The following is a 21,646-nucleotide window of genomic DNA, read 5'->3' as shown; positions in this document are numbered from 1 at the left end:
TAAAAACATCAAAATTTTACTTTACCCATTCTCTCCGATGCTCCCTGTATTTTTTTAAGCTGTGAGTGGATGACCATGCTATGTGATCAACAACTGTGAAGTTAGCAAAAGTGAACTGAGTTTAGTATGATAATTTCAAAAGAACCTTAAAGTTGTAATACTTGACATATTTAATGGTATGCAGAATCCTATCTTACTGTATATCATCAGGCATTAATGGCAAGCAATTTACATATAAAAGCAGTCAATAGTTCTTTGTACAGATTTAGCTCAGAGCTCAGCTTAGGGAAAACAAAGAGTAGAGCAGGAAATGCATCAGCATACAAAGCAATGCAAGTATCCCATTTCTATTAATGAAGGCAGGGACAAGAAAGTTCTCCCACATTTTCTAGTATGACAAGCCGAGTGTCCACCATCTCCATCTGTAGGTGTGTTTAGGACCTTTTATCACTCAGTTGGCTTAGGACACAACAGGCTCCTTCCCTCTGAAATAAGACCTACACCCCTTCAGGGATAGGAAAGTTAGCGCTAGAAATAAGAACAGAATTGAAAATGAGTAGCTTCTTGTTTGCCTAATCCCAAATACAAAGACAAGCTATTAATACCCTTTCTTCCAATATAAGCTGCACATCCACATAATAGTATAGGAATTACATAAAAACCTATGGCCAGTCTCTTATCTATTCCAGGGCATGGAGATAATTTAAGAAGTGCACAATTAAAGCCTTGTGTCTTCACATGAACCAAGGTGACTACTGTACTGAGGAGTCAATCAACCTGACCACTCTTATAATACAGACCTCCTTGCACCTTACTTGTCTCATTTATCTTTGTAAGTCCTTTAACAGCATCTATAGAAACCTTTCTGCTACTAGTTTTTGCTTTTGAGACAGAGAAGCTGGCTTAGTGCTGGCTCATGATCCTTCTGCCGCAGCCTCTCCAAGTGCTGGGATTATAGGTATGTAGCAACACACCCAGCTTATAATTACTTGGACTTTTACTTTTATGAATTTTGCCTACATGTATATATGTGTATCATACTTGTGCCTGGTGCTCTCAGAGGTGAGAAGAGGGCACAGAATCCCCTGGAACTGAAGTATAGACAGTTGTGAGCTGTCAAGTGAGTACTGGAAACTGATACAAGAGCAGCAAGTGCTCTTAACCAGAGTCACCTTGCCAGCCCCTAAATTACTTTTATTTGGGGGGAGGGGGGGAAGACATATAGTCTCCTGTAGCCCAGGATGCCTAGAACTCATTATGTATCCAGAAGACTTTGAATTTCTGCTCTTTCCACTTTCACCTGCCAAGTGTTGGGATTATAGGGTGCATCACCATGCCCAATTTTTTGTAGTTACTTTTTAAAATACTTATTTCCCCCTTCATGCTATCTTAATAAATATATTCAGATTGATCTACAGCATATTTAAGCAATTTACATTATATTTTATAAAAGGACTCACAACATCTTAACAATATAATCAGATATTTATATACAAAAGCCAATAGTTATGAGTCTTCCAATGGAATGCCAAAATATTTCTGAATGTATAAATCACACTTAGTAGTAGCAGTTTTCTCTCTCTTCAGAAAATGTAAACATAGGACTACTTACACAGTTTAGAAAACTATTTCTTTATAGTCTTTTGATTAATACAGTTCTATACTTTAATAATCACTAATGGCTACTAGTTTAATTCCAACCATAATCCTCTTGACAAGCTTAAAAACTTTTAAATATAATGCTTATTTTAGGAAGAAAAAAAGTAAATATTTTCGGGGGTTGAAGGGAAGGAACAAGAGTTGGAAGCAAAGTTTAACTAATGCAGCCCTGGCTGATCTCAAACTCACACTCTTTCTGGCCTAGTCTTCCAACTTCTGGAATTACAAGCATGTACCACACCAGCTAGTAATTTCAGTGCTGCTGTATATGACCAAAGACTATTGATGTTTTACAAACTTTAAAAATCTAAATCACTTACGTATGAAAACTTGTAACAAAATTATTTTAAAAAATAAAGCTGGAGAAAAGGCTTACAACAACGTTAAGAACAGAAATTCTAAAGAAACTAAATTCCAAGGCTACATTTCATCTACTATTCCAACCTAGTCTTCTCTCATTATACAAAGCAAAGGGTCTTGACAAATAACAAAAATATTCTTGGGGACATCTACTGTAGGAGTTTTTTTTTTAATCAGCATACTTCTCAGATTTAAGAGAGACATTACAAAGGCCTGAATTGTTACCTAAGAATTAAACTGCCAAGTAGGTTAACACAAAGCCAGGCATAAAGCCTCATGCCTGCAGCCTCAGAATTTGGGAGGCTGAGGCAGTAGGACTGTCATTAGCTTGAACATAGTGATACTACACAGTGACTTCTAAAGCAGACTAAGGAGCTACAGAGTGAGACCTTATCTCAAAATATTTTTAATAAGGTTATACAGAATTTAGCACTTATGTCAAAAGTTGCAGCCTACTAAACTTTATTTCCATCAGAGTTGCTGTTCATTTCTGATAAAGTAACACTTGTACTCTGATTATTTGATTCCTTCTATCTAGAATTTTCTACATACAAAATTAGAAGCAATAGAAGCTATCTTTTCCTCCCATTTTTATTTTTTACTTTTGAGACAGGGAATCTCACCATGCAGACCAGGTTAGCTAGAAATTATGATTCTTCTGCCTCAGCTTCTCAGCTGCTGGAATTACAGATGTACAGCACTACATCCAAATTAAAGGCAATCTTTGAAGAAACAGCTGAAAATAACCAAAGATGATGTGATTGGCTGATTTATCCATTAAAAAGACCCTCAAAGAGCTAGGTGTGGTGGGGCTCACCTCTAATCTCAGAACTCCTGAGGCTGTTCCAGGCTATCAGGGCTACTTTTGAGACCCTGTCTCAAAAAACAATCAAGTCCCCAATTGTTCAAAATAAGTATAAACATCAAGAAAAAAAAAATCCCCATATCAAAAATCAACAAAGGAAAGAAAAAAACAGTACTGAAAAACAAGTGACAACCTAATGACGATTTAAAATGAAAAACACAGCATCAGGATGGAGAAGTGAGCCTTGAACCTACAGAATAGTACAGCAGAAAAGCTGTGAACATACATCACATTCACAAGGGTTGTCTCTGGGGACTCTGTCATTCTTTTTAAAATATGACCAAAATATACAAAACTACTACTTGTTTATTCATATAGGTGTTTGTTTTCAAAATTAAATAACCACAATCACTATTAAAAAAAAATGTGTCGCTTAAACGTAAGTGTTTGTAAATATTTACATATTAGATTTTTGGTCTCTCTAGGATTACAAGTAGCTCATGTCTATGATCCGAGCACTCAGGAGGCAGAGGCAGAAGGATCACCTAAATTCAAGGCCAGCTTAGGTGAGACAGAGACAAGAGGGGGGAAAAAAAAAAATGAACCAACTACACCTCAAATTTCTAAGAAAAAGAATAACTTGGGAGATAGAGGCAGGCAGGTCTTAGTGATTTTGAGGCCAGCTTGATCTATACAGGGATTTCCAGGGCAGCCAAAACTTCACAGAGAAACCCTATCTCAAAACAATACAAAAGACTAAAGCAAACTGGGGCATACCAAGGAAAGTAATTGAGATTCTACTGCTATGAATGAATTATACCCTAAAGTTTTTCAAACAATCAATCAGAACACTACTATGGGGCTGGAAATATAGTCCCCAACAGTTAAAGGAATTGGACGCTCCTGGGCAGGACCTACACTTGCTTTCCCACACCCACATGAGGCGGGTCACAACTGCCTGTGACTCCAGTTCCAGGGAATCCAATGACCTTTTCTGCCCTCCTCTGGCACTATACACATGATGCATATACAAACAGGCATACATACACAAATAAATTTAAAAACAAAGAACAAAACAAAAATCAAAAAACCAGTCTAAAATATTCTAATACTACAAATTAAATTGTGACACAGATTCATCATACTATTAAGTTTCTAGTGCCTAAGATAAATCATCTCTTTCCTAGCAAGTAAGTATGTCCCTCTCTGTCCCCTTCCATAAACTAGAGTCATGCTCTCCTTGCGATTTCTATTGCTGTGTTCCTATTTCACACGGCCACTGTATTAGTGACATCTTGTAGAACCGGTGACTCTCATGAACCAAAATACTAAAAAAAAAATGAGAAGTCAAGCTAAATAAAGTAATTTCATTCTGCAGGTCTAGATGACCTCCCTAGAGATGACTGAAAACTCTCCATTTCACAAGTTTATTATTTCTGGTTAGTCAATTCTACTCATGGGCCTGAATATATGCTGGAAATATACTGGCAAATAACTTATATGAATACTAAGAACAGTATTTTCCAAAATATGGAATTGGCACAAGATGATTTGGGATGTCATTCCATTTCATCAACAAGATACTTACCAGACAGTAAGAAGCATTAACTCATGAAAGATGTTTCCACTTGGCAATATTATTCTATTTGATATACCTGACAAATTCGAACCTTTAGCATATGGAATTCTAGGTGATAAGAGTCTAACTAATAAACTGGGCATAGTGATGTATTCCCTTAATCCCAACACTTCAGAGCCAGAGGTTTTGCAGATCTCTGTGTTGAGGCCAGCTTGTTCTATATTGAGAGTTCCAGGCCAGCCAGGACTACATAGTGAAACTTTGTCTCAAAAAAAAACCAAAAACCAAAAAACAAACAAAAACAGAGTCTAGCTGTATCATTATGACAATACCTTTCTATCTGTATTTGTTTTTATGGCAATACAAATGTCTTTCTAAAATTAACTTAATTAAGCAGGGCTTTGAGGCACAGGCCTGTAATGCCAACTGCTTAAAGAAACAGGACCATGGGGCTGGAGAGATGGCTCAGTGGTTAAGAGCACTGGCTGCTCTTCAAGAGGATCCAAGCTCAATTCCCAGCACCCACGTGGCAGCTCACAATTGTCTGTAACTCCACTTCTAGGGGATTCAACGCCCTCACAGACATACATGCAGGCCAAACACCAATGCACATAAAATAAAAATAAATCTTAAAAAAAAAAAATTAAGCCAGGCAGTGGAGGCACGTACCTTTAATCCCAGCACTCAGGAGGCAGAGTTAGGCAGATCTCTTTAAGTTCAAGGCCACCCTGGTCTACAGAGTGAGATCCAGGACAGGCACCAAAGCTACACAGAGAAACCCTGCCTTGAAAAACCGGAAAAAAAAAAAAAAAAGAAAAAGAAAAAACAACAACCAAGTGCTGAAATATAGTATAGCACAAGTAATGGAGTGCTTGCCTAGTTTTGCAGAAGACCATGGGTCCGATCCCCAGCACCACCCCACCAAATGCTTGCAAGCACACATATACAAAACTTAAAATTTTTAGAAAGTTAGCTGACAAAGAAAAAATACTAAGTCAGGTGATGGTGGTGCACACCTTTAATCTCAACACTCGGGAGGCAGAGGCAGGCAGATCTCTCTGAGTTCAAGGCCAGCCTGGTCTACAGAGCAAGTTTCAGGACAGCCAGGGCTACAAAGAGAAAATGTCTTGAAAAAACAGAAAAAAAAAATTAATACAAAACAACAACAACAACAACAAAAACAGTAAGGGTGGGAAACATTTATCTATAATAGGGTTTCTTGAACTTTTAGTTGCATCAAAACTGTAAGAGCCTGGCATAGTGTCTCATGCCTTTAATACTCAGTACTCAGGACACAGAGAGAGTTGGATCTCTGTTCTAGGCCAGCCTAGTTTACATAAGGAGTTCCATGGTCACACAGACTTAGTCTCAAAAAAACAAACAAACAAACAACAACAACAATCATTGTAAAATATCTTAAACATAGATTGCTGGCCTCCACCTCAAGAATAAGAATTTGAGCCAGGCAGGGGTGGGGCACGCCTTTAATCCCAGCACTTGGGAGGCAGAGCCAGGCGGATCTCTGCGAGTTCCAGGCCAGCCTGGTCTACAGAGGAAGATCCAGGACAGGCACTAAAACAACACAGAGAAACCCTGTCTCGAAAAAAAAGTAGAAGAAAAAAAGAACAAGAATTTGAGCTGGGCAGTGGTGGCATGTGCCTTTAATCCCAACAGAGACAGGCAGATCTCTAAGAGTTCAAGGCCAGCCTGGTCTACAGAGTGAATTCCAGGGCAGCCAGGGCTACAAAGAGAAAACTGTGTGTGTGTGTGGGGGGGGGGGGGGGGGGGGTGTTAGTAAATGAATTTCTAAAGCGACAGGAATGCAACTGTGGCTAGTCTGGGACACACTGTGACCCAGAACAGTAGCCTACGAAATGTTTCTGATGGGGGGAGAGGGGGTTGAAGTTTGAGACAGTCTCATTCTATAGCTCAGGCTGGCCTCAAACACAGAAATGCTCCTGCTCAGCCTCCCACTAGGCAGGATTAGAGGTATGAGCCATTATATCTGGCCAAATGAATTACCTGTAAAGTGCTTGCCAAGAATGCATGAAGCCCTCAGTTTGATACCCAGCACCACATAAAACTGGCTGTGAGAGTCCATGCATATAATTCCAGCATTCTCAGGACAGAGGCAGGAAGATCAGAAGTTCAAGGTCATCCTGGGTTATAAGAACTCCTACTTCTAAAAATAAGTTTATAAAAAGCAGGAAGCCATAGAACTAACCCTTTATTTAAAACATCTTCAAGCACTAACTGCAAAGGGCATAATATATAGACAGCAGGACAGAATACAACACAAAACTTGGTACAGTATGCACCCTCCATAAATATCCACCCTCCCTACTGAAAGGCAAAGCTTTGGATAGTTTAACTCTAAAATATAAAATTGAGGCCTACAGAAATCTGAGGTCTCAAGAAAATAAAAACAAACAATTTACCATATTCTTGAGACAGGACAAAAGATTCAGCAAGGGCAGCTGGTTAAATTCTTTTCACGTTGAGTCAAATAGGTCAAACATCAGTTGTACATGGTTCACAACTAAATTAGAACATATGGGTCAATAGAGTGTTTTCTACAAAAAAAAAAAAGTTAGGTTCTTTTTCTGGCCAATGTTAACAAAATATGACATTTAATCAATTGACTGAACTGTATGTTACTTTCTAACATTAAGTTATTCAGCTAAATCAAAAACAAGATGTAAACTTTAATTTTTAAGACACTACTACTTTCCTCTATATCCTCAATAATCCTACCTACAAAATTAATCTATTTTAGCCTTGCCTTCACATTTCGACCCAAGTAGCTGCTAGTAAATGATCATTTAAACCCAAAAGAACAAGAGCAGACCAATGGTGCATGCCTGTAGTCCCAGCTATTTGGGAAGCTAAGATTACAGGATTGCCTGACTCTAGGCGTCCCAAGACCAGTACAAAACAAACAGCTGGAGCATAACTTCATGGCTAAAGTGCTTTTCTTACAAGCACAAGTCTGATCCCTAGAACCCATGTAAAAAGAAAGAAGTTATCCACAGTGGTATACACGTGTAAATGCCAACCTGCCTAGAGAGACACAGACAGGTAGACCTCAGGTCAATGGTCAGGGTGACAACACCAGAAGTGTTCTCTGACCTCTACACATACATACCTGAATGCACACATGCATACACAGACACATACCCACCCACAACCAAAAAGGAACAGATTTTTTTTTTTTTGTGTGTGTGTGTGTGTGTGTGTGTGTGTGTGTGTGTGTGTGTGTGTGTGTGTGGTGGGGAAGCGGGGATGCTAAAGCCATAAGATTCCTGTCAGAAACTTACCCTGTTTCTCTCCCTCATTTTTTTCCAACAAGATGTTCCAACTTCTTTCATCTTCTTAGTCTACAATTTCTTCGTAAACTGATTAGGGTGGGTAGAACTGTCTGTTTCCTCAAAAGCAGCAGCACTGACCTGCTTCAGGCATCTTTTTTTATTTGTAACCTCGGCTGACCTCAAACTCACTATCTTCCTGCTTCAGCCCCCCAAGTGGTAGAGGATTACAAATGTAATCCTTCCATGTTTAAAATTTCACCTTTTCTTTTGGGGGGGGGGGGTGTTGTGACAGGCTCTCACTCCGTAGTCCAGCCTGGAATTCTAGGTACTCCTCCTTCAGCCCCTCAAGTGATTGTACGTGTCACTATGTCCAGCTGGAAGCTCATCTATCTCATTTACCTAGTCTTTTTCTTTTGGTTTTTCGAGACAGGGATTCTCTGTGAAACAGTCCTGGCTGTCCTGGAACTTACTCTATAGCCCAGGCTAGCCTCAAACTCAGAGATCCGCCTGCCTCTGACTCCCGAGTGCTGGGATTAAAGGTGTGCGCCACCACTGCCCGGCTCATTTACCTAGTCTTGCCACACTTACTGACCTTCATTTAGTGTTAAGCCAACTCTGTGTGTTCAGTCCTAGGGCTTGTCTGAACTCTCAGCAACTTCAAGTTTCACTATAAGAAGCATGTTACTGAACAATGATTCAATGAACCTGAGCATGACTATGACACGTACTTGCTTTTGTAGTCCCCGTCCGAAACACTTTTTATCCTTAGGTAACATCCTCCTTTACCTAGAAACACACTTGCCACTTACAGTGCTTGCACATACACACCAAATTATTTTTCTTCTGTTTTTTTTTTTTTTTTTTTTACCTGAAATATTGTCTCAGAAACATAGGCTTACTTGAGGAGTGCTAAATAACTGCAGAGATTCCAAGACAACAGGGTTCTATGAGGTGAGATTTTTAGTTTTCTGGGCTGCTCTGTAGATAGAAATATTATTTAGAGTTCAAAATGCAAAATGAGGGGCGAAACTAAGTGATTCACTATCCAAGTGCTAATAGAGCTTACAATGTTTTGGAGACTCCTGAACACTGACAAAAATCAAGTAGTTACAGACACAGGAAAACTGGCCTTAGGTTTGCTAAAATTTCTTATGTTAAAGAATGTACATGCTCTAGACTATGACATATCCTATTATTGTGTTTTATAAATGTGTATTTGTACATTAAAGGCTATACTTTATACTTAAAATGAAATGAACCAAGTATAATAAAAGGATGGCTTACAACTGACCAAGATATGAATCATTAAAATGAGAAAAAATTAAGAGAATATGTGTTGATGACAAGAGAAACACAAATTACAATAAAGATGATTTTACAATGAAGATAATTCACGGGGAAAAAAACACTAAAAATTTTTGATTCAATAATTTTGCAGAAAGGCAATAATGTTCTACATAGATGTAGATGTATTAAGTTTTATTAAACTTGTGTTAGGAACAGGTAAATTACTTTCTGAACTGCATTTTCCTTTCAATTTTATGTTATCACACATTATATAACTGATTAGCAGTTAAGATTAGCATCCTGTAATAACTGAGGAAGTATTATCATACAGCTCAGTAAAATTACTACCCCAAATAGCTAAAATTCCTAAAAAAAATTCTGGTGCTTTGTTGATTCGGCTTTTTGAGATGATGTCTCATGAAGCCTAGGGCAGCCTCAAATTAACTATGTAGCTGAGTCTGGGACACTCTTGATCCTCTTGCTTCGGCCTCCCAAATGCTAGGATCAAAGAAGAGCCCCATGAACAGCAATAATGGTCTAACTACTCCAGAAACATTGACTGACACACCTGGCAGGCAAAGCAGAACCCTGCTGGAGACACAGAGCTACTTCTGCCGCCCAGGAGAGACAGAAGGGAGGGTTGTAGTGCTCAAGGTTGAATCTATAGGTCATTGCACATGCTAAGAAAGTACTCTACCACTGAGATACATCCCCAGCTGTAGGCAACTTAGTCTGATCAAAACAGCCCATCATCATGGATGATACCACAAATTTTATTTCTATGATCTACACTTTTGGGTCTATAGGTTGGCTTCCAAGGCACATCTGATGATACACCATCATTCTTGTTCATTTTAACCTTTCAGAAATGGTTTGTGCTCCCATTTAAAGCAATTTTAAAACATGGTACTTTCAGAACAACCTTCTGTACCTTCATACTTCTATATTTAGGATGTAATCTAGGCACAGGTCCTAGGTCTATGGGTACAGTTCAGTGGTTCAGAGCTTCCCTAGCATATGCAAGGCCCAGAGTTTGATCCCTACCACTGGGGGTGGGGGTGTTCCTGTCCACCCCAATTTTGTTTAGTTCACATTAGTTGTACCAGTCTTTCTGGAATCATGGCCAGAGACTTATACAAACTATGTGCTCACAAAGAGGCATTATGCCATGCCAAGGGTCATTCTTGCAATTAATCCAATCTAGTCAAAATGACCATGGTCTTCGAAGGGCACCGAACTGCTTTTTCTCAACTGACACAAAAACAATTCACAAAATGTTTATTTAAATTTCCTACGTGGTCCTTCCTGCTATTATCTGAAATATGTTCAGGAAAAAGAAATTATCTCTCTCTTTTCTAAGACAGAGATTTTTAAAAATGTAATTAATCTTAAAATTGAGATAACATACTAGTAATGGGTATCTACTTGTGATTCTTTTCTAAAAAAAAAACTAACATTTTTAGTATTAACATAGGAAATTATATGGCTTCCCATATAACAAATTATAGACTTAACTTGATTGAAGCAAAAAGGTTATGTGACTTACCCAAGCTTCTAATTAGAAACCAGGTCTCCTGAATCTCAGCCCAGTGTTCTTTTCCTTAACTTACGATGTCTTATTAGAAAATTCCAAATATAGACAGACCCCCAGTTACATGGGTTTGAGTTACACTGATTCACATATACAAACTTTATATAGTGTGACCAATGTTTCAACTCACGCGGTACCCTGCTTCCATTTATGCAGTATGCCAGGCATCGGCACGATTTTCAGTGGCACACAGGCGGTTGCCACCACCAGGGCCCTAGGCAAAATTGCAAAGAAGGCAAAGTTTGTCTTTGGCCCTCCCATCTCCCTTATGCATTTCTCTCCCACCTCCTGGTCATCCCCCTGCCCAACCTCCCAATTCCACCATGCTGCCCTTCTGACTGTCCAAATCCCCCCACTCACCAAGGACTATCCTTTCTTCAAGTGCCCAGTAATCCGAATTTACCTTATTTTCCTACCACCGTAATTCCTATTCCTAAGGATTCTAATGAGTCTCCTAAGAGATAGCTGATTTAAATGACTGAAGAAAGATGCACTTAACCAAGAGTCTTAGATCTCCAAGCAATTTAAAAAGGAATTAAAACTCTTTTAGAAAAGTGAGGGGGAAGTAATCTTTGGAAAGGGGGAGCAACATTTTCCCAGAGACCCAGGATTCCTTTACCATTTCAGATTCCTTCACAAATTCCACACTAAAGGATAAGGGGATAATTGCCACCTTAGGTACCACTACCCAAAAGAGTCTATTTATAGTTAGTCTACAGGGACAAACAAACAAACAAAATCAAAGCTCCTTTAAATACTCAACCTCACCTACCTTTTTCATCTCTCTCCCACTTTCTGGGTCCCCATTTCCACCTCTTAAAGCCAAACACACAACAGCATTTTTGGTAAGCTGTCCATGTGTGTAACACAAGGTTTTCCATTATATGGTTCAAATGACATGATACTATTCAGTGATATAACTATGCTTCCCTATCCTTAGATAACTTTAAGTTTACTGTACGCCAAAAAAAAATTTTTTTAATTCTGATTTTATTTCAAGGTCCTGAATTACAAATTCATTAAACATGTAATAAGAAGGAAACGTACTGTATTATCTTACATATACGAAAGAATAAGGGTATCTAAAAAGAGTCTTTCTTTTCTGTTTTATTGGACTAAGGTCTCACTGCACTACCACGCCTGGCTAAATGTTCAATCATTTCTTTCGACTTTTCCATACATGTAGTTGTTCCTCTTTTGTTGTTGCTGAGGCAGGGTCTTGCCCTAATTCAGGCTAGCCAGTAACTATGTAGCCTAGGCTAGCCTTGAACTCACTGAAATCCTCCTGCCTCAGGTTCCCACCAGGCCAGAATTAATGTTTCTTCTGATTCAATACAGCACTGAAAATAGAATCATTTCAACGAAATACTATTGTCTACTCATAAACATGAGTTCATCCATAAATTCATTGGTCTGGAGGGCAAAAAAAAAAAAAAAAATCCAGGGACAGAGACACAAATACAAATTTAAATACAATGACTTTTAAGAATCCAGCTTCCTGCTGAGACTATACAGAAGGAAATTTATACATATATGTACATATTGTAATAGTTCAGTTTTGCAATGCTAGAGGGGCTGTTATCAGAGAATTGTTACCTTGACAGGTCATAGCTTGATCCAACTACACTCTGGAGAAATATAAGGGAATCCTATCTATGCAAAAGATACCAATAATGGCATCCATCCAAATTAAAAGGACTGCATAAAGTAAGCCTCAAAGTTTCTAAAACTTTATTACAAAGATGAACTGTTAAGATCCTGTATGAAGCCCCTTCTAAATACCCTCACTCATGATGAAAAGGAACATGTTAAGACATGCTGCAATTGTAAATATCCTACCCAAATATGAAAAGTTAGGTTACCCCAGTGGTATTTTTAATTAATGTTAACTTTCAAGGGATTACTTACTTACTACATACAAATCTTATGTTCTTTCCAATTTTTCCCTCCTCTATATAGAATAAATCTGTTATCCACCCCATTCGTCTTAATGTCCTATTAAGAAAAGTTGCCAGTGAGTTTTTATTAAAACTTAACCACTCACTGAAAGCTGTATAAGTATTGCTAAAAAGATTTGAAATAGGTTTTATCTTCTCCCGTATTTTTCGGCAAAGCACTCAACAAATTTATGTATGTCTATTCTAGTAAGTCAAACAACTTATCAAAAAAATGTTTTAAAGCCAGGATTTGGATTGGTTTTTAAGTACTGAACTTATTTTGAAAGTACAATACTAATTATCCCCCAAAAGCAACATTTCATCACTTCAGAAATTATCTAGAACAAAGGATAATCCAACACGTAGATAACTCTCTATAAGAATTCTAATCTAACTGCATTTTAAAAAGCCCTTTGTTTCCTTCAATTCTAGTCCAGTGGGCAACAAATTTCCAAATTAGTTCTGTTTAGGGTACATGGAAAATTAGTCAATATTGACTAAGAAAGCCTCTATTAGGTTGTCTAACAAAATGGAGGTCTCTCGGGGAAAAAAATAGGCCTAAACACTTTTCAACTTACAAAATGGGGTCAAACACGCCCAATTTAAGAAACCATGGTTTGGGTCAGATTTTCCATCAAAAAAAAAAAAAAAGTTGATTCTGTAGGGTTCGACGAAGTGTCCCTGGAACTGGGGGTTTTTAGTGAAGGTTTCAAAGACCCAGGAGGGAGGGGGTGCTTCTCTCCACACTCTAGAGGACGGCGGCGAGGGGTAATCCGAAAGCCCAGGGTAAGGGAGCTGGAGCTGGGGGCGGAGGCCGCAGCGCTCCGCGGGTTCCTAGCCAACAGTCAAAACTGACCGCCCCACTACGCAAGACAGCCTTGGGATCTCCCAAAGCCGGCCAAGTCAACAGCAAAAGGCACAAACTCTCCTTTCTGCTTCCAGGCCCCGCCTCGCCCCATTGGCAGCCGTTCCCGCCAATCCGCACAGTCACCGCCCCCAAGCCCGCCTGCCAAGCCCTGATTGGACCGGATGGGAGCCCGGGACCTCGTGTTACCAATCTGGGAGCCCCTTACTCAACCGCACGCGCGCGCCCAGGTGCTCCCTCGGCGGCCTTCCCTTCACCGGCCGCGTCCCCTCCCCCACCCCCAGGGCTCTGGCAGCGACTTACCGTCCCGGGAGGTGCCCATTAGCTGGTCCAGCATCGCGCGCATCTGGGCCTGCGCCGACATGGCGGCGACGTAGCGGGCGGGCGGGCGGGCGGGCGAGCGAGCGAGCGGACGGGGGTGGGGCGCCGACCGGGCCCTGGCGGGCGGGGGAACGAGGGGAAGGGGTGGGGGAGGTGCGGCGCTGTCTCGGTGGCCGCCGCGGCCTCGAGGCCTGCGAGTGGGGAGTCGGAGGGGTCGCGGGACAGTCCGGGCTGCGCTCCTCACGACGGCGTGGACGTGGAAGATGGCAGCCGCTTCAAGAGCGAGCCCTCGTGTCCTCACTCTCCGCCAGGTTCCAGAGACAGACGCGACACGGGCTAGCCGACTCTCGCCTCCTCTTGACACCGACACCCGCCAGAAGCCGTCAACCCCCCCTAGCGAGCTCTGACGCCGCTCGCCACCGCCGCCACCGCGACGGGAGCGCGCACGCTGCTCGCGCCGTGTCGTTTCCCGTGGGGGTTCGGCCAATCGTCTTCCAGCTGGCTTCGCCCCGCCCTGCCCCTCCCGCGAAGGGTTCCGCCCTAACGGCCGCTGGGCGCGTGCACGCGCGCTGGCCCCGCCCCCTCCGAGCCCAGGTCTCGCGAGAACGTTGCTCTTTTAGCCCACTCTGGTGCCTGGTCGGCCCCGGGCGCTAAGCCCTGCGCTGCAGACTGCGGGTCATCTAGGCCCTCTCTGCTTGCTGCGCTGGCGGCCCAGCCCCAAATTAGCAAGTGCCAAGCTTAGAGCGAGTCGGAGTAAGTAGTTCGGCGGAAGTTCTCAGGGTTGGTGCGTTCCCGACGCATGCTGGCGGAATCGCGAACCAGTAGGAAGGCCCAGCCCGAGCCGAGGACGCCTAACCCTTTATCCTCGGGCTTTTTGCCACTGCCCCTCATCTGTGTCCTAGCTGGGACACGTCAGGTTCAAGAAATAACACGCGACATCAGCTCACCGGAAAGCAGGCGTCCCGATGCTTTTGCTACGTTTAGGACAGCTGGAAGCTGCTAGCCTACATTCGAGTCTGTGCAGTGAGAACTGGGGGTGGGCCATGTTACACAGCGGCGTGTCCGGGACAGGGTCCATCAGACAGCCTCCTAGCTCCTTGGCAGGCTGTCACCCTGCACTCCTACGCCTTGCTTACTGCGATAGTAGTTGATTTCTTAATCTCACGGCTGGTGGGGGTGACAGAATAACTCATCCTCGTGAGGCCCAAGTGAGCCAACTGGAAATACCTAGGCCACGGCTGCACACTGGTTTTCCAAACTGGAAAAAAAAATAGGGTGATTCTTTTAAGCTGAAACGTCGCTACTTTCTAGATACTTGGAAGGGAAATGATGGAGTTTTTGTTTTCTGTTTCATTACAATTGCACACTCATTGAACAATTTAAGTATAATTAAATACTGGACCAATAGAAACGATAGTCATGTTATCTTCAGTAATTTGCACAAAAAAAAAAGCTACCAATTATTTAGAGAACTATTTTTGAGATAGGGTGTCACTGTTGTGAGAAAAATTGGTCCTCGTTAAATAAGTGAGAATGTTCAAAAGAAACAAAAAAATGAGAATGCTGGAGACTCAGCGAGCACAGGGAATGAGACATTATTTTTCAGTTCTGCAGAAAGCTGGGCGTCACCCTGACACAAAAGGCAAAGTAGCTGAAGTGCGGATTTGACATAAAACTTTTTTTTTTTTTTTTGGTTTCTCGAGACAGGGTTTCTCTGTGTAGCTTTGCGCCTTTTCCTGGAACTCACTTGGTAGCCCAGGCTGGCCTTGAACTCACAGAGACCCACCTGGCTCTGCCTCCCGAGTGCTGGGATTAAAGGCGTGCGCCACCACCGCCCGGCGACATAAAACTTTTTTGTTTTGGGTTCTTGTTTGTTTTTTAATTCCCTTGTTGCATGTCTCTCCACCCTTTAGTTTTCATTGGCTGAATTCTTTAGGGACATAAAAATCTTCCTAAATTTTAATATTCCCCTTCCCCAAATTCCTCAGTCTTTTGGTTCAAGACACAAAACATCCAGCTGGGCAGTGGTGGCGCACGCCTTTAATCCCAGCACTCAGGAGGCAGAGGCAGGCGAAACTCTGAGTTCAAGGCCAGCTTGGGCTACAGAGTGAGTTCCAGGACAAGCCTCAGCCACACAGGGAAACCCTGTCTTAAAAAACAAAAAAAGACAAAAAACATCCAGTGAATGTCTTGTAGCCCAAGATTCCTTCTGATTTCTGAGCCCAGTTGGGTAGTTGACCAACTGTAACTTTTCAACCCTTGGATCAACTGAGAGGGCCTAGACAGGACAGGCACCTAGCTGCCAGCTAGGGAATATAGGGGCCTAGTGCCTCCTGCTTATCCATGATTCTAAAACAAGCTTTATCTAGCAATGGACCAAATGACTTATTCCTTACACTGTATAGCTCAATCAAGCTGCCCTGAAACTTGCAATCCAGCCTTAGCTACACCACAATTAAGCAGGTACCACAATGTCTGGTTCAAAAACTCTAAATTCTAAACATCTCCGAATACTTGCAGATATCATTTGAAAATTGTACAAGAGGAGCTGGAGAGAGCTTTAGCGATTTGAAGCACTGGCTGTGCCGCATGCCTTTAATCCCAGCACTCAAAGGGAGGCAGAGGCAGGCGGATCTCTGTGAGTTCGAGGCCAGCCTGGTCTACAAAGCGAGTTCCAGGACAGACTCCAAAGTTACCACGGACCTGCTTCAAAAAACAAAAATAGCCGGGCGGTGGTGGCGCACACCTTTAATCCCAGCACTCAGGAGGCAGAGCCAGGCGGATCTCTTAGTTTGAGGCCAGCCTGGTCTACAGAGCAAGATCCAGGACAGGCACCAAAACTACACAAGGAAACCCTGTCTCAAAAAAAAAAAAAAAAAAAAAAAAAAAAAAAAAAAAAAAAAAAAAAAAAACAAATAAATAAAAGCACTGGCTGTAGAGGACCCAAGTCCTCAGTTCCCATCACCCACATGACAGCTCATAACCCTCTAACTCCAGTGCCAGAGGATCTGATATTCTCTTCTGGCCTCCAAAGGCACCAAGCATACATATGCACATACATACATTGAGTTAAAACAGTCGTATGCATAAAAAAATTTTAAAGGAAATTGATGTACAATAGTAGAAAACTGTACAAATTAAATATATTCTAGAGAGATGCACTATTACAAATACAGTATTATCCTGAAAAAGACATCCTTGGTAAAATACTGAGTAACTGTTTGAGGGGCTTTTTGGGTTTTGTTTGTTTGAGACAGTACCTCACCATGTAGCTGTGGCTGGCCTAGAACTGACTTAGACCAAGCTGGCCAGTAACTCAAAGAGAGCTGCTTGTCTATGCCTTGTTACCAGGTGTTCTGGTTTGTAGGGTTTAATCTAATTAAAAGAACATTTTAACAACCCAACAACAAGGAAACATTTATTTTGTGTGCTACAGTTTGAGTGTAGGGACCAGAGGGCAACTTTCAGAGCTGACTGTCCGCTACCATGTGACTCAGGAAACAAAGCTAGGTCGTCAGGCCTGGTAGCGTGTCTCTATCTGTTGAGCCATCTTACTGCCCCCAATTCCAGGGTCTTGAGCATGCTGAACATACCTTCTGTCATTGAGCTGCAGCCAACTCCTGACATTTTGTTTCCAACCAAGTTTCACTGCTCAGTGTCCATATATTCACTTACTTTCCTTTTCATTCCTTCTGACACCTCTGCCTTTCCATTCGGGATCATTTGTTTTTGTTTGAAATTTTCTTTAGGTTCTGCAAACTGAAGCCCAGAAACTGAATCTACACCACTGCCTTGTTTGGTTTGGGGTGGGGAGGAGTGTTGCTTTTTGGTTTGGTTGGTTGGCTGGTTTAGTTTAAAATAGGGTCTCAGTATGTAACCCTGGCTGGCCTGGAACTCACTCTGTAGACCAGGCTTCCCTCAAACTCATAGAGATCCACCTGCCTTTGCTTCCCAGGTGCTGGGATTAAAGGTGATCAATACTATGCCCAACTGTTTTTGGATTTTGTCAGACGGGGCCCAGGCTGGCCTTAAACTTGCTATGTAGCTGAAGATACCCTTCAGTGGTCATCTTGCTCCATCTTTCAAGTGCTGAGATTACAGCTCAGCAGTAGTGTGTTCTTAATCAAGTTTCTCTGGAATGCTTCCAGACTCACTCCGCCTATCTACAGTTGCTTTGCCCTTTAACCAAGAGTTGTAAGTTATAAGACGCTGTCCTATATGACCTGCAAGAGTCTTCTTTAGAGGAACGAACTTCCCCTACTTGAGTTTGCTTCTGTTCTAGCCTGCTAGTAAGATGTTTACTCTGTTGCACTAGCAGATAATTTTTCATTCCACTATTCCCAAGAGGTCAGTTTTCAGTTTGTCCTCACTCCTTGATGTTAGTTACTTGAATTTTGGGGGTGTTGAGGTATACATTTTTCTTCATTCTGCTAGGAGCTCAATGATAATCGTTCATCAAAAAAACAAACAAAAAAAAGCAAGCAAGCAAACAGCCAATGCTGGTGACAAATGTCTGTAGCATTGAGAAGCAGCAGCATGAAGACCAGAAGGTCAAAGCCAGCCTTGGCCTCAGAGTGAGTCCACCAACCCAAGTGACATGTGAACTTGCCTCAAAAAAAAGAAATTACAATTTGTGTGGTAGTATCCTCAGATCCCAGCTATTTGGGAGACTAAGACAAGATGAACAGAAATCCAAAGTGCCCTGGCATCCTACTGAGTTAAGGGCCAGCCTGAACTAACAGGACCTTGTGTTGAAGGTGGACAAAGTGGCTGAGTGCGTAAAGGTGCTTGTTGTGCAAGCCTAACAACCCGAGGTCAGTCCTCAGAACCAACTCAGAAAAGTTGGCCACTGACTCCACAGGTGCCCACATTCACACACACACAAACATAAATACAATGAAAGCGTGGCGGCCGGGCGGTGGCGGCGGTGGCGGCGGCGGCGGCGCACGCCTTTAATCCCAGCACTCACGAGGCAGAGGCAGGTGGATCTCTGTGAGTTCCAGGACAGCCAGGGTTACACAGAGAAACCCTGTCTCAAAAAACCAAAAGAAAAAAAAATTGTTAAAGAAATACCTTTTCAATGGTTGTGTTGTTCTGATTATAATTCTACAGAGTAAACTAGGTCATGCATTCAATAACACCAACTCAATACATGCTATGTGGGTAGAAAGTGCTTTGAAGAATACAAAGATGACTGAGACATGGTCTTTGGTCTAAGAGTATGTCTAGTTTCTTGAGGGCAGGGAACACCCCTCACATACACAATAAAGAGAAGGCACAGCACAAATAAGAGTTGGTGGTTTATAGAAAATAATTTTAGTTATGAAATTAAGGACATTTGAAGTAAAAGGATCATTTAGGATAGTTTAAAAGTTCAACCAAAAGATTATCAATGGTGCTTGCTTCTGTAGGACTTAACGATAAAACTGAACAATACAGAGATGATTAGTATGGCCCTGCACAAAGAGGACATGCAAACTTGTGAAGTGTTTCATATTTTTTTAATCAGGTAAAATTATAATTTTAGTAGTTATATTTCTACACTTTTGACTAGAGTTAAATATTTCTTAGTGAATGCAAATTGCTATTTATAACATAGGAAATATCATGCAATTGCATAATCATTTCTTCTATGAACTGTTCAGTCCACAAAATTTAAAAATTGTCTATTTTCCTGAAATGCTAAACTAGTTTATCAGTTTCACTGGGATTAGTACTTGAAAGAAATATTAAATGTTACAATTCCTCTCCATGTAGGAGGAAGGTTGAATTTTAAGATACTTAAGGCATTTTACCCTTCATGTGGCTTCTGAAAACTAGTAGAGCATAAGAACTTGAACTCAGTACCATGAAATTGATATGTTCCCGGTACTGGTTCTGTTTACTCTTCTCTTTAACTTCTGAAAACTCTGCATTGTAGATCTTCAGGATTGGAGTAAAGAATTGTCAGTAAATAGTTTTTCTTTTAGCAGGAAAAAGAGATTATCACTGCTTGCCTGGGGCAGCCAACGTGAAGACAGAGGAATAGGAAGCATAGAACTTGCAGAAGCGGGATGTGGCAGAGTAAATATAGAGCAAGGAGACCAATACCAAGCAGAGGCCACGTTTTCTATTTAATTAGCTGAATGCAGTAGAACTATGCTCAAATTCAGGTTAAAAGGTAGAGAAAGCTGGGCTGGAGAGATGGCTCAGAGGTTAAGAGCACTGACTGCTCTTCCTAGAGGTCCTGAGTTCAATTCCCAGCAACCACATGGTGGCTCACAACCATCTGTAATGAGATCTGGTGCCCTCTTCTGGCATGCAGGAATACATGCAAATAGAATACTGTAAACGTAACAAATAAATAAATCTTAAAAAAAAAAAAAAAAAGGTAGAGAAAGCTGACAGTAGTAGGAGGTAGATGTTAAGGTGCTCTTTGATTCCCCTCTTCCTGGAGTTCAGCTGTGGCCATCATCCTTAGGAGCCTGCTTATCAGGCCTAAGAAAGTAATAGCTTACTGTTAATAGCTTACTGCTTGACATTATTTAATTCATCCCACATCTTCATGTATCCCCTTAACTCTCCTCAACCTTATTCCATCTATTTCCTGCCAGGACCCTAACACATCACAGTTGGGTACTTTTATAAAAGACAGGCACACTGGACCAGCAAGTAGGTAAAATCACTTACAGCACAAGTCTAAGAACCTGAGTTCAAGTCTCTGGATCCTACTGTGGAAGGCGAAACTCCCTAAAATTGTCCTCTGACCTCTCTACCTGCATGGTGGCACATAAACACCTGCACTCATACCTATCATACAGTAAGAAAGTAAAAATTTAAGATCCACACCCATATATTTAATTCTGGGTTTGTCTAGTGTGGGGCGTTTACCCACCAACCCCACAGCTCCCCAGGGTTTTCTTGAGTTCGAGCACTAGGAAATATTAGAAGGATTTATATTGCAGAAATAAACAGATAGAAAATACAGGATAGCCTCGAAAGGGCCTGGAACCTTTTCCAACGGCCCTGACTCTCTCTGCCTCAGGGTATTTATAGAGACACCAAGGGGTGGAGCAAAAGACCTCCTCCCCCAGCACAGCCAAGTGCAGACCATCTCAGACACCTGCACTCAGGCCCGTGGTCCTAATCATCCTCTATGCGGACCTGCTGGGTAAAGCCATGAGGAGCCTGAAAACGGGCTCCCACAGTCTAGACATAGGAAATATGTAGAAAGATGCATAGTAAACTTAGTAATGCTTACCACAAGTAATGGAAATGGGAGAAGAGAGAAGGGATAAATATGGGTGTTACATTTATGGTATTAAAATTCCTTAAGACACTAGGTTTGCATTACTTACTATTTTTATATTTTAAAAAATTTATGTTCAGAGCTTGGCATGGTGGTACTTTAATTCCAGCATTCTGGAGGCAAAGCCAGGTGGGTCCCTGAGTTCAACATCCGCCTGGCCTACATAGTAAATTCGTGAGACTCTATCTCAAAAATAGGCAAAAGCAAAACAGTTTATTTTTTTTAATATGTGTGTGTGCACATAAGTGCAGGTGCCTTTAGAGAGCAGAGGTGCTAGATCCCTTGAAACTAGAGTTATAAAAGGTGGTTGTCAGCTCCCTGACATGGGTGCTGGGAACCAAACTCAGATCCTCTGCAAGACTAGTACACACTCCTGACCACTGAGCCATCTCTCCATTACTTAAAAAAAAAAACAGAAAAAGAAAACTCTAGGTATAAATCAGACCAAGCACATCAGGGACTAGGGATAGGCTCACTGATTAAAGTTTGCACAGATCCCTAGCACCTTCATAAATCGTCATGGCAGTGCATGCTTCTAACCCCCAAGCTGAGGAACAGAGACAGAAGAGCCTGAGGACTTGTGAGTGCTCTCAGTTCAGTGAGAGATACTGTCTCAAGAGATGAGGTGGAGAGGTACTTGAGGAAA

General features: G+C 41.7%; 1 protein-coding gene and 1 non-coding gene across 11 annotated transcripts in view; one reads left to right on the top strand and one right to left on the bottom strand.

The window, feature by feature from the left end:
• The window catches only part of Luc7l2 (LUC7 like 2, pre-mRNA splicing factor), a 64,134-nt gene extending 49,973 nt beyond the window's left edge, over positions 1 to 14,161 (bottom strand). For 2 of the 10 annotated variants that reach the window (XM_052720911.1, XM_052720905.1), the window contains exons 1-2: positions 6,842 to 6,948; positions 26 to 93 (exon numbers count right to left, since the gene is read on the bottom strand). Coding sequence is in view for 3 of the 10 variants with exons in the window: in XM_052720904.1 (XP_052576864.1) it covers positions 13,695 to 13,755 (61 nt within the window). In the remaining 7 variants the exon portion in view is untranslated. The other 8 variants (XM_052720903.1, XM_052720913.1, XM_052720904.1 and 5 more) reach the window with 8 other exon arrangements.
• Positions 14,162 to 19,107: 4,946 nt separating this feature from the next.
• Positions 19,108 to 19,213, top strand: LOC128100182 (U6 spliceosomal RNA). Its single transcript, XR_008214700.1, has one exon. It is a non-coding gene; the product is annotated as a U6 spliceosomal RNA (small nuclear RNA).
• The last annotated feature ends 2,433 nt before the right edge of the window (positions 19,214 to 21,646 follow it).

This window comes from Peromyscus californicus, unplaced genomic scaffold (genome assembly GCF_007827085.1).
Source record: "Peromyscus californicus insignis strain IS unplaced genomic scaffold, ASM782708v3 Scaffold_6__1_contigs__length_162567912, whole genome shotgun sequence".
NCBI classification, from domain to species: Eukaryota; Metazoa; Chordata; class Mammalia; order Rodentia; family Cricetidae; genus Peromyscus; species Peromyscus californicus.
The sequence above is the reverse complement of the archived record's forward strand: the minus strand, read 5'-3'. Positions and strand labels throughout refer to the sequence as shown.